Raw genomic sequence first — 12,420 nt, 5'->3', positions numbered from 1 at the left:
TGAGAAAAGTTTCTAAAGTAGTGGTAAGTCTGTAAAGAGGATGACTAAATATTTCTTGGGGAGGTTTTAGGAATATATACATATATACATCTGAAATTCCTTTTTGAAAATTGACTTTAAATAAAAAAATGTCTAATTTCTGACGTTAAATCTTAAAATTTCTACTCTAAAATCAGACTTTGTAGCTGTCCCATCCTCAGAATAAAAAGTTCAGAAGCCTCAATTCTCTTACTAAAATTTGTCTGTTAAAACTACCAGGATGTGATTTTTTTTCTTTTTTTGTTGAAACACCAACAACACAAGTACTTGAAAAAAATAATATTGAAGAGGTTTTGTGATACTAAGATGGGATGCCAAACCTTTAATTTGCAACAGGACTTTTTTACCTCCAAGAGCAACTATGATTGCTGTACAGCACGTCTAAAGCTATAACTACTCACTTGATAGTTCATTATAAGAGGTGGAACATTTCAGGATACTTTTAAAATGTTTAGTTAAAACTGTAATACTTTGTATACTGAACTCAAAAGTATCCAATTATGAACTGTTCAAATAGTATATGGCTGGAGGTTACAGACCCTATCACCATAGCGGTTAGAAGTGAAAGAAAAGACAGTGGTAACTTCATGTAGAGGTGGGGATATAGCTAATATACTCAATATATCGTGGGTTGTTGAGGTATGAAAATGACAATTTTGTGACCATCGAGTTCAAATTGACACGTAAATGTTGTAAGATGTCGGTAATTTTTCCCCAGCACACTCCCAGAAAACTAAATTATGAGAGGAAGGAAAAAAAGTTGCTTGCATATCTTGTCACTTGCAGGTTTGGGGTTTGCAAATGCACATTTTTTTAAAAACCCAACCAAAGGGTCTGCTTGAATCGTTACTGGTGTCATTTCATGCATCAAAGGGTTGAGTTTTAAACTCATAAAGTGGAAAAATCAGAATATTGTGATGTACATTGTGTATCATGATATAGTTTAGAATCGAGACATTGGTTTTAGGCCCTAACTTCATGCACAAGGAAGACAAAATGAACCAAACAAGTTTTTTTTCCACATTTCAGTCCAAATATCTCTGCATAAAAGCAGAGGAATGGATAAATGAAAGATTGTGGACACAGTCGTCTTTAAAAGAGAAACTATGCATGAGTCAACCATTTGGACAGTTTTAATTTAAAGAAACTTTCATACAGTATTAGCATGTTAATTTAATAAATATGCTTTACTTTTGTTTTGTGCATTGATTTCAATACTTATGATCCAACAGGCTACAAGCAAATCCACATAATAACATTATAGTAAATGATATTAACTCCAATAAAACCCTGCACTGTTAAAAGTAAAATGAATATTTACAGTGGTAAGATCTATAAAAATTACACACTTTCCTTGTGAGTGGCTCAGACATCTGTCTATGAGAAGGCCATGAGGTTTCTCAAAATGTTAAAAAGAAAAAACAGAAAAGACCGGGACAGAGAAAGCTTATCTTAGCAGCTTCATTTACCATCAAACAAACAGCTATGCTCCGACTTTCCACCGCAACGACGCCAGACAGGCTTTCACCATCCTGAAGACACTAGAGTAGGAAAACGTCAGCAGTCAACTCAAAGCTTCTCACAGTTCTACAGGAAGTCAATCTACACAGAGTTGCAGAGAGGTTCCCTGATGAGTTCACTGCCCACTTCACGTAAGGCATTTTTGATTCTCTTGGTTCGCTGCAGAAAAATATGCTCCAATTTTAGTAGGCTTCAACCGTTTCCATCGAATGAGATTCAAGTACCGACAAACCTGGAAAACAAAAAATGACACGAGTTAATATCAAAAATACAGAAAAAGCAGGATGCTTTACCAGGAGAATAACCACGAGAAAAACTGTTTGTTCTGCACCAGCTGCCTTAATTGATCCGGTTTTATGAACAGGCTGAACACCACATGGCTCTGTGGTTGCAAGTGGGGTGTGTTGGTGTATTAAAGTGCTTACAGGAAACATCTGAGACAACACAGCTGACTCCCAAATATCAGGTGTCACCCTTTGCTTGCAACTGCATTTCCAAGTCTCAATAGGATAAATATAAATCTGAGCTTACAGCTCTTCTGAAAGAAACATTTCAGGGAAGGTTTTTAATCTAATTTCTGTGCTAAAACACACTGTATTCTAGTATATAAAGTCTGGTGACTGGCAACATGCAAAACACTCAACTCTTTATGATAAATGAACTGTACGCAGTAACATTTTCAGAGCAATGAGACTGTAGTCTTTGTTTTAACTTACCGTTTGAGTGCACATGGTTTCTAACCATCTAATATAACCTGAATCTCAGATAGTCTGGAACAGCTGGGAGTCCCCATTCTCTGTGCTCTTTGGTACAACTCAGAATCCCCAAAGTAACGAGCACGATACAGCAAGCCTTCCTCTGAAAGAGCAAGAGCAGAGAACGTCAGTGAGTGTACACTTTGAAGCTTATTTTATGCATTCAGGATGTGTCGTTTCATTTCAAAAGTACAACCCTGACACAAATAGCTGAATTGGGAAACTAATGAATCTAGAAATTAATTACATGAACTGAATTTATTTGAGTCCTTGAAAATCTTCATTCAGGTATTAAACACAGAAAGATGGTGGCTCATTGTCAGCTCATATATGTAATAAATTGTCAGGCGTTGTCACTTACTCTGCTGCTTTTCCTTCCAACAGTTGTTTCTGAGATTAGAAATGTAGTCTTCTTCTACACTTCTCTCAACGGTCTTCAGGTTAGCCCCCGAAAATTCTTCATTGAAACGATCCCCCACATAAAAAGGCACCTTCAGGTGTGATGTATGCCTTTTGTGAATGTGTCCAGCTGACCTTATGTATGAAGGAGATATAAAACCTTAATGTAACACAATGTTGTGACATTTCTGCACAAAGGGAATGAGTTCCCTGCCACGTGAAGCACTTACGGGCGATAGCTAAGGCTGTATGGAGGCTGGGTGACCATCATCTGGCTGAGAGCTGATACGATGATGAGGATTAAGATTGGCATCAACTGTACAAACAAAGCCAAACCTCCCTGATGGGACAGAAAAACAAGATGGTTATTAGCTGATTCAAAGTACAACAAATCAGCTCAAATTCAGGTGTTTAAAAACAGGAGCTTACATCTCTCTGTTGTTCTCTTCTTTCTTGCCTGTTGTGTTGTGCAAAGTGCATTCTTCCATTTCTGTAAACGTGTACATTACCTAGAAAGAGATAGAAGAAAATGAAAGACGTCAAACACAGATCTGAGAGTCATCTAGTGTTTATGAACTTTTTTTTTTTAACTCAAAGCAGTTCGAGATACGAATATTTGTTTACACTGATCTATCCTACCTTTACTTTTTTTCTGTTCACAACAAATTATGTGTGACAAATATTTTGTAAACTAACACCCATGAACATCCCAGTAAGACGAACAAAACAAACTAGCAGACCATCCACGTGTTGCTATGAATCTGATAAAGCTTTTAAAATGCCGGAGATGTTAATGAGAAGATAATGGCTTTACAATGCCGTGCTCCTTTTAAGAGGCAGCAGCCTTTCTTGCATGGAGAAACGCTAAGGCTCACTAGGCTGATCATCCAGTCGGACAGCTCTGTCTCATTGACTGTTCCCTGCATATCTGATAAAAGACCGTTCCCCGATAAGGGCTGAGCAGAGCAAATGGAGAAAGACTCTGTACACACACACTTTAAAGCAAGGGCGATATTTGCCTGAATTAAAAAAACAACACACTCTCAGGTCTCTGAATCAACAGCTTGGTGACTGTCCTGTATTTCTTTGGCCTTCACTCACTTGTTGGGAATCCACCACCAAAGAACATGTTGAAGAGGTCCTCAGGCGAAATGTCTGCCTCAAAATCACGGTAGTGTCTGTGTCTGGTTGGGTGTGATCTCTCCTCCCCGTACTGGTCATACTGCCTTCGTTTCTCTGTGTTACTCAGCACTGCATATGCATTACCGATAGCTGCAAGACATCAAAAAGCATGAACTCACCATTCCTTTTAGCTTACACTGCCTTTTTTCGCACAGAACAATACCAAAGAGTAGAGTTAAATTACCTTTAAATGCTTCTGTTGCTCCTGGTGCGTGGTTTTTATCTGGGTGAAATTTCAGGGCCAGTTTCCTGTAAGCCTTTTTAAGATCCTCCTCAGAAGCAGTCTTTTCAACTCCAAGAATTTGGTAATAATCTTTACAGCTTTTAATCCTGCAAAAAAAAAAGTGGTGAGAAAAATGTTTGGATGAGCCCCACAGGATATGAATGTTTTATCACATACGTCAAACATTTGTGGCACCAACAGCTACATTTTTCAGCTAACATTACAATAATTTCAAGATTATCACAGCCAGCCTGTGCATGTGATTGAATTTTATGAGATGTTTTCTGTGAATGGTCAGCTAGCATTGAGAAAAAGATTAGCAAGGATATTTTATTTCCTAATCTTGTTTTGTTTTTGGGCCCAATTTCGCATTTTCAAAACAATCTCATATTATCAAAGGTTTTTTTCAGACCTTGTTTGTTCTAAAAAGCTTTGTTAAAAAGAAAAACATTGCCAAACTGTTACTTATTCAACTTCCGACAGCAAACATTTCTTAACATATTAACATATTAATGCACAACAAGTGTGATCATTCTCAAAGAAGGCAGGACTACAATTACTTCACTTTATTGCTCTCAGTAAGTGTCAGGTAAGTCAGTGCTTTAGTTATATGTACAAAGGTTTTATTGCATACTTGTTTTTTTTATTCTTAGACAGATTAACTTTAAAATTTGGAGAGCAGGGGTGTGTTTCATGTTTGCTTATTTGTCAGGTGCCTTATAAGCTCCTGGATTTCCTTCAGGATTAATCATATTTGTCTCTCTCCATCTTTGTCATCTTTATCTATGGTCTATCTTTTGTAGAGGGTTGTAGCATTTCACCTTTTACATTTGAATATATATGTCTTATAACGGTTTTAAGTCTACAGATTTTATTTAAAAATGCTTATTTTATCTCTATTTGAACGTGCTCCAACAAACATCCAATATGAAAATAACTATAGTTAAAACAATGATACAAATTAAATACTTCAACATAAAAAACAACTGTATATCCAACCAGCATTTAAAAACTGACCTTATAATAAAGACAAAATTCCTCACGACATAAAGATATAAAAAACATTAAAAATAATATTTTAGCCTTGGACAGGATCTCATGCAAACTCACTTTCTGACAGCCTCCAGCTGATCTGCGGTGTAGGGTTTGGCTGTCTCTGGGGCCCCCTGTGCGGACCCATCGGGCTCTTCTGCGTGGCCTCGGTGTCTCATCGAGGGTCCCTCTCCATTAACATGACTGCCGTTTTCATCTGGAGGCTTTCCATTCTGTGCTAAGGACTCCAATAAGTCTGTTAAGAAATTGGAGCCGTGTTATTCAAATGTACCACCTGAGAAAGCTTTACAGACGAGCATGCTAACGGTTAGCAATGAAGGTGCTAACGAGGGGTGAAGAAAGTGATTAATAAGACACAGGACGTGTGGAAATTTCAGACATAGAGGTACTAAATACAAAAAAAGAATTGCGAGTGGGGGTCTTACAAAAACTACAAGTACCAGTGTCTGGTGGGAGCAGCTGGTTTAACGTTAAGTCGTTTATGCTAACGTTAGCTGATTCGGTTTCAAAGCGACGGCCCCTTATCAGAGATCTAATCACCACCAAAACAGACTTTAATTCGACGTACTTTTGGCCGTATCTGTCGGAAACAGACGCTGTGCCTTCTCCAGAAACTTCCTCGCTTTGTCTGGTTGATTGTTGTTAACTGCAATTAGGGCAATTTTAATGCATCGCTCCGCTTCGTCCTTGTTTGAGTCCATCGCGACACAGCGGAAATGTTTACTTGGCCCAAGACGCGCAGAGGTGACGTATTATATGGAAGTCTGAGTGTGCCATTTTTGTGAAGGGCAATCTCATAGAAAAAAAATGTTATTCTTACGAAATAAATAAAAAAAAATGAATAAATAAGTAAACAATAGATCCCCCCCCCCCCCCCCCCCCCCCCCCCCCCCCACAGAATAACCGTGAAGTAACACACAGTAACTCACACCCTACTCTGATCCAAAAGATACATTTTAATGGCTTAATTTATTTTTTCTAAGGCGGTATTCAGACCAGAAAAGTCCTTTGGTCCACTTGTTTGGTCCAGACCAAAAGTGGACTTTATTATTTTAGTTTAGTGCGGTTTGTATTCAGATTGTACTTTTTGCAAGTGGACTATATTCTGTAAACACATCCACTGTTTCAAATTTTGGAACAGCGAAGACGAATTTGCGCAGCAAGGAGACGCTATGCTCTGCGTGTCCTGACCCACAACATGCTAGCAACAGCGTGGCTAAACAGAAGACCGAGGATCAGGTATGAACCAAAGACGGTTAGGTTACGGTGGCTTTATAGGCCCAAAAGGCGCATGTATCCTGTAGTTAGTTCGGATGGACCTTGGTTTGTATTCAGACCTGCACTGGAGAACCACAAACCGCACCACAGTTCGTTTGGAAGCGGACCGAGACCACCACAAAAAGGTTGTTTGGTCTTCACCAGGGTTCGTTTGTGTCTATTCACACCTGCATGAAACCAGCGTGGGAAACGAACCCTGGTCCGTTTAAAGTGGACCAAACAGTCCAGGTCTGTATACGCCCTGAAGCACACTGGTAAGTGGAACTGTCTATATGATTGACTGTACATAAAATAGACTGAATTATTTAATTCATGCAACCTGGCTGGATGTGTTGATGATAATGGGAGCCTAAGACACTCATTATGCCAAGTAAAAGCACAAAGAAGATATTTGCAAGTTATTAATTCACAAGTTTTTCAATGGCTTTCTAGACATAGGCTGGGTACACCTGAGTATTGCAGATTTTTCTCTGTCACATACCACACACTTTATACTAAACTTTCACCAAATCACTGGGCACTAATATCATAGCAGGCAGGTAGAATAATGGCTGTAGTGGACGTTATTTGCCATAGTAATATTCCACCATTTGTTTGAAAATCCAATTTTTTCTAGAGTTGTGTTTTAACAACAAAAAGAAAAAAATAAAGGGGGAAATTATGGCACTCTTGGCCTTCCATACAGAGACAAGAGCGGTCGCGTGAATTATACGTCACAGAAGTGAACGCAATATGCAGCATGTTTTCGGAAGAGCGTTTGTTTTAGAAACACTACCTGGTCGGAAAAAAACGCCATCTGGATTTAACTAAACAAACAGGTACGAGCCTCCTATTGAATTATTACTGCATGAGTGATTATCTTTCAGCTGGCAATAAGTTATTTAACCCCAACTGGTGCAGTGAGTTCATAAACAACCATGTTGAAAGTCACATCCCGGGGTCGTGGAGATGATGTCAGGCTGTTTTAGAAGGGTCAAATCATTGGTCAGTGATCAGTGAGGGTAACCAGACATCATTTTTACTCATGGATTGACCATCACAGAGTCCAGACCTTAACCCCGTTGAGAATCTTTGGGATGTGCTGGAGAAGGCTTTGTATAGAGGTCAGACTTTACTACCATCAATGCAAGATATTGGTGAAAAATTAAAGCTAGGTGGTCCAAGGAGATATTAGAGTGTGTGACCTATTTTTTGGCCATGCAGTGTATTTTCCTAACAGATTTGTTTTAATTTGCAGATTTGCCACATGGACACTTTTCGTCGCTGGCAGAGCACTCAGCAAGTCATACAGCTTTGGTGAAAGTCAACAAATGGCTTGTGCAGTCACATGCAGGTCAGTTTTATTTCACAAACATAATATTTTTCACGGTTTGTGGATAAAACGCCTGTTTCTTTCGACTAATGGAACCATTCTAGCTGACCAGAGAAAACAGCCATCTCAGAGACAGCCGAGAAAAGGTCGGAGGAGACCTACTTGGACTGATAATCTGTCGTGGGAGGACAGGCTGGCTGATGCAGTCACTCCTCTGTGGAGGCTGAGTTATGATGAGCAACTTGAGGTCAAGCGAAAGCATCAGGAAAGGATTCTGTCTCAGCTCTGTGGGTTTCTTTTAAATGACACACAGTCACAATCCGCATCACCTGTGAGAAGTACACTCACCTTTCCTATACTACCTGTTTTGCCGTCTCCAGTGAGGGATGGCTACCGCAACAAGTCTACATTTTCTGTCAACAGGGGAGTGGATGGAAACCCCAAAACTGTTGGGTTGTACGTAGGCACAGGCAAAGAAAGAAACATTATATGCATCAATGGTGATCACCTGCTCATCATGCCAGAGAAGCACAAACTAGTGGCTCGATGCTACCAGGACTTTGTCCGCCTCTCTTCCTTGGAGCCCTGCCTGCTGTTCCACACTGGGGGCCATTGGAGGGAGGTGACAGTGAGGACCAACGCTCAGGGCCACACCATGGCTATAGTGTATTTTCATCCACAGATGCTCACCTCGGAGGAGGTTGCGCACCACAAGGCTGAGCTGGTGGATTACTTCACACGGGGGCCTGGCTCCATCTGTCAGCTGGATTCATTGTTCTTTCTGGAGAGCAAGATGACTCGCTGCTCCCATGAGGAGTCTCCCTATCAGCTCCTCTACGGTCAGCCACACATATACGAGGAGGTAAAATTCACCATGAAAACAAGCCAGTGACTTTCCATCCAAAAAACAGAAATCTTATTGCGGCTGAACAATTTTGGAAAATAATCTAATTGCGATTTTTTCAGACCAATATTGCGATTGCGATTTAGCATACAATTTTTTAGGGGTGACTTTTATCTCTTACATTGTTCACTTAACACAGGTTTTAAGTCATTTTAGAATATGACTAACACAACAAAAGATACTGTTGACATTTAAACAAGTCTTTTTGTGCATTTCTTGAATGAAAAAGAAAAAGGAACACTGGAAAAATTTACTGACCTCCCGTTGTCAGTAAGAGTAACAAACCATACAGAACAAAGTAATTAAGGGGTATGGCTCTGCCAGCCACAATCATTCTACAGGATGGAGCTTTGTAGCTCACAGGGGGGGCGAGTTTGCCAGAAAAAAACAGCATTTTGACTTTTGCTGGTTTTAAGGTAGCACAAGTACAAGTTACTATACGTCCTCCAGGTCTGTGTAAATGAAACTTTTTTTTTTTTACTCACAGCCTTTGATTAGAAAATTGCATCCTATTGCATTGCGATGTTGGTTTAAAATCGATTAATTGTTCAGCCCTAAATCTTGTCAAGTGTTTTTGTCTCATCTTCAGTAGAAAATGTCTTTTTAGACTTAATATGAGCCACATTCAACTTATCAGTTCAGAAAAATGTCTTGTTTTAAGTTGTTTAAAGAAGAAAATGAGGTCTGAATTGCTTGTAACAAGTTTAAAAAAAAATCTGGCGATAGAGTAGGAAAATTTTGCATCTTTATAATTTTCTCTTGTTCCATTGGCAGATTTTTGTAACTTGTTACAAGTTACAACTCAGACCTCATTTTAATCTTTATAAAACCTGAAACAAGACATTTTTCTGGACTGGTCAGGTGAATGTGGCTCATATTAAGTCTAAAAAGACATTTTCTACTGAAAACAAGACAAAATCCCTTGATAAAGTTTAATTCTTTGCAGTGTATTTTTACTTCACACCTACTTTAAACCCATTGATGCCTTTAAATTAATACATGTATAACATAAGAGGCAGAGAAGAGTGGAGAACCTCTAATATGTGCCTTTTTAATGGCTGTTTGTATCATACATCACAGGTGCTGGGCTTCAAGTTCCGTATCTCTGCCGACGCCTTCTTCCAGGTGAACCAGTCTGCTGCTGAGGTGCTGTATCGCACAGTGAGAGACCTGTGTGTCCCAGACCAGGGGGAGAGTTCAGGAACAGCTAAAGTTGGTGGCACACTTCTGGATGTGTGTTGTGGGACTGGTGCTATCGGTATCACTATGTCGCGCAGAGTGGACAGAATCATGGGTGTAGAGCTTGTTGAACAGGCGGTGGAAGACGCCAGACACAACGCAGCTCTCAATAACGTACTGAACTGTCAGTTTATCCCCGGGAAAGCAGAGGTGGTGCTTCCCGGTCTTATGACTCAGCTGAGCTCTGCAGGTGAAGATCTCAGGGCAGCTGTTGTGAATCCCTCTCGAGCAGGCCTGCACTACAGAGTGATCCGGGCTTTACGAAACCAGCCAGGTATCCGCAGGTTGGTGTTTGTTTCCTGTAAACCAGATGGAGAGGCAATGAGGAATTTTAGGGAGCTTTGCTGTCCTCCTGACCATCATAAGAAACTTACAGGAAAGGCTTTTACCCCGACTCTGGCTGTGCCTGTGGACATGTTCCCACATACGCGTCACTGTGAACTGGTGCTTCTTCTTGAGAGATAGCTAAAAGATTTTGTTCAGAGGTGGGCTCCAACTCCTTTAAAAAGACTCAGGCTGCTTTAGGAGGATGAAAGAGGACTGAATAATGAAGTGCTGTGTGATGAATGATGATAAAATGTACGTTAAAAAATACAAAAATAATTAACTTGAAATTCTCCCAAAGAGTTTATTTATGAACCCTAGGTGACATCCTCCTAGTTATGAATGTTTGAGATACTTCAACTATAATTTTAAATAATTAACCATTATTTTTTATATTTTATTGTTATTTTGTGTTTGAAATTAGCAAAACACGGCCCAACTTACTTTTCTTAAGAGATGGGCACCTTTCACATTTGAAACGATACAGTACCGATGCCCAGTACCTGGCAATTGGTACCAGTACTTAACTGTACCAATTTTCGGTACTTTTTTTTTTTATATGGTAAAAAATATCACTTTGTTAAATAATAATAATATATATATTTTTCAATTTAACATTTTATTCTTCAATATATAAACTTGTAATGGTGTGTTCATGTCCAGCATGGAAAATCATCTACTCTTTCACTCTTTCACAGTCACAAGGATACGTTTGGGTACCTAACGTGGTACCTTTTGGCTTTACATGTTTTCAGTACCAGGTACTTTTGACAGAATTTGGTCGGTACCTATAAAAGTACCTAATTCAGTACCCATCCCCACTTTTCATGTTCAACACACTATCCTATTCTTGCATAAAATTCAGGTTATAATCATTTGAAATAGAAACAAAAAGTGTAAGTCCTTACAGAAGAAAATTTTGGATCAAGAATAATTTGGTGTTAAATTATTTTGTGCTATCAGCCACTTTTTAACAGAGTTTGCCTTTGTTCTCCAGGCCACCTTTAATTTTCTTTAGAGTTCCCGAGCTTGGTAAATTTGCTCAATATTCTGAACAGTGATAGTGATTACATTTTTATACGCAACAGCTAACAGTTTCTCTGCAAGACTTTCCTTCATGTAGTACCTATATTTGAACAGTAGATGGCACTGTTATGTTTCACTTGGAGCCTCTTCAGTACCTGATGTAATTTCCAGTGTACTTCAGGTCATGACATGCTAAGTGTACAGTAAGAGTGGCCAAGTTTTGTTCCTCAGAGGTTACTGCCGTTCATGTGTGGTCAGACATTACATCAAGGCAGCCTTGACCCATTGGATGTCATTCTGTCTCTTGAGGGTTCACAGAGAGACAGAGAAATGAACTTTTTTAACCTCAACACAGCCACAGGGCTGACAATGAGCAGGCTCAGGTCACATGCCTCAATTTTTATTTGTACATAATATTTCCTTATTTGGACTATGGTAAAATGTGACAATGGTTCACAGTGCAGCTTCGTGGTTAATGACTCAACAAGATTGCAGTTTTCTGTTTAATGATAATAAGAACACATTTTATTAGAGGGAGCCTTTGATGACACTCAAGGTTACCTTTCAAAGCAGAAGTTTAGTTTCATAAAAACAAGAAAACAATCAGTTACATAAAAAACAACAAACAGCAGAAGTGATGATGGCTTGGCTAAACAGAAAAGATTAAATGAAACGAATGAGTTTCGAAGGTGGGGATGCCAACATCAAATCTCATCTACATTATTGCACTTGGAATATATCGTGAAATGCTGACGCCAAAAATAAATAATAAATAACTAATGAAGTTAATATATTTAAATATATTTTCCATCCATCTATATCTCAGAAAAAATATATTTTTGGCCAGAGTTAAATACCAAGTTAGACTTGTCTTAATTTACCAACTGAGGATCACAGCTGCAGATTTTACATTGAACTTCACTGTCAGTGCAGTTTGTTAGAAAGAGGGGAGCAAAAGTGGGGCTTAGTTAGATGGTGTAGTGTTGTCTTATGTTGACACTGCCGATGCTGCATGATGTCATGTCTTTTCATTATTGCAGCATGCTGTTACATGTTCAAACATTTGGTGTTAGTTAAAAGATGTTATGAAAGATCGACAAAGGTCAGCAGACAGTGCTTTTGAAAGAACTCTTTCCCTTGGTTAAAAAAAAAAAGAGGTTGGGTG

The 12,420-nt window shown here is 39.1% G+C and overlaps 2 protein-coding genes across 3 annotated transcripts; one reads left to right on the top strand and one right to left on the bottom strand.

The window, feature by feature from the left end:
* Positions 1 to 1,193: 1,193 nt before the first annotated feature.
* On the bottom strand, positions 1,194 to 5,908 carry dnajb12a (DnaJ heat shock protein family (Hsp40) member B12a). The gene is made up of 9 exons (XM_074675051.1): positions 5,741 to 5,908; positions 5,230 to 5,407; positions 4,081 to 4,226; positions 3,816 to 3,986; positions 3,144 to 3,223; positions 2,945 to 3,054; positions 2,677 to 2,849; positions 2,277 to 2,418; positions 1,194 to 1,792 (listed from the first exon to the last, which is right to left on the bottom strand). Exons 1-8 carry the CDS (start codon positions 5,871 to 5,873, stop codon positions 2,297 to 2,299), a joined length of 1,113 nt encoding a protein of 370 aa, XP_074531152.1. The 5' UTR covers positions 5,874 to 5,908; the 3' UTR covers positions 1,194 to 1,792; positions 2,277 to 2,296.
* Positions 5,909 to 7,120: 1,212 nt separating this feature from the next.
* Positions 7,121 to 12,059, top strand: trmt2b (tRNA methyltransferase 2 homolog B). Of its 2 annotated transcripts, none has more exons than XM_074675089.1 (3): positions 7,121 to 7,268; positions 7,688 to 8,624; positions 9,747 to 12,059. In XM_074675089.1, exons 2-3 carry the CDS (start codon positions 7,761 to 7,763, stop codon positions 10,368 to 10,370), a joined length of 1,488 nt encoding a protein of 495 aa, XP_074531190.1. In that variant the 5' UTR covers positions 7,121 to 7,268; positions 7,688 to 7,760; the 3' UTR covers positions 10,371 to 12,059. The 2 variants fall into 2 exon arrangements, with proteins under 2 accessions (XP_074531190.1, XP_074531191.1); XM_074675090.1 differs by lacking the exon at positions 7,121 to 7,268 and having other exon boundaries at positions 7,729 to 7,783; positions 8,445 to 8,624.
* Positions 12,060 to 12,420: the final 361 nt, after the last annotated feature.

The sequence above is a fragment of the Halichoeres trimaculatus genome, unplaced genomic scaffold, assembly GCF_033239565.1.
Source record: "Halichoeres trimaculatus isolate MK-OKI-2021-1 unplaced genomic scaffold, fHalTri1.1 fHalTri1_scaffold_8, whole genome shotgun sequence".
NCBI lineage: Eukaryota > Metazoa > Chordata > Actinopteri > Labriformes > Labridae > Halichoeres > Halichoeres trimaculatus.
The sequence above is the reverse complement of the archived record's forward strand: the minus strand, read 5'-3'. Positions and strand labels throughout refer to the sequence as shown.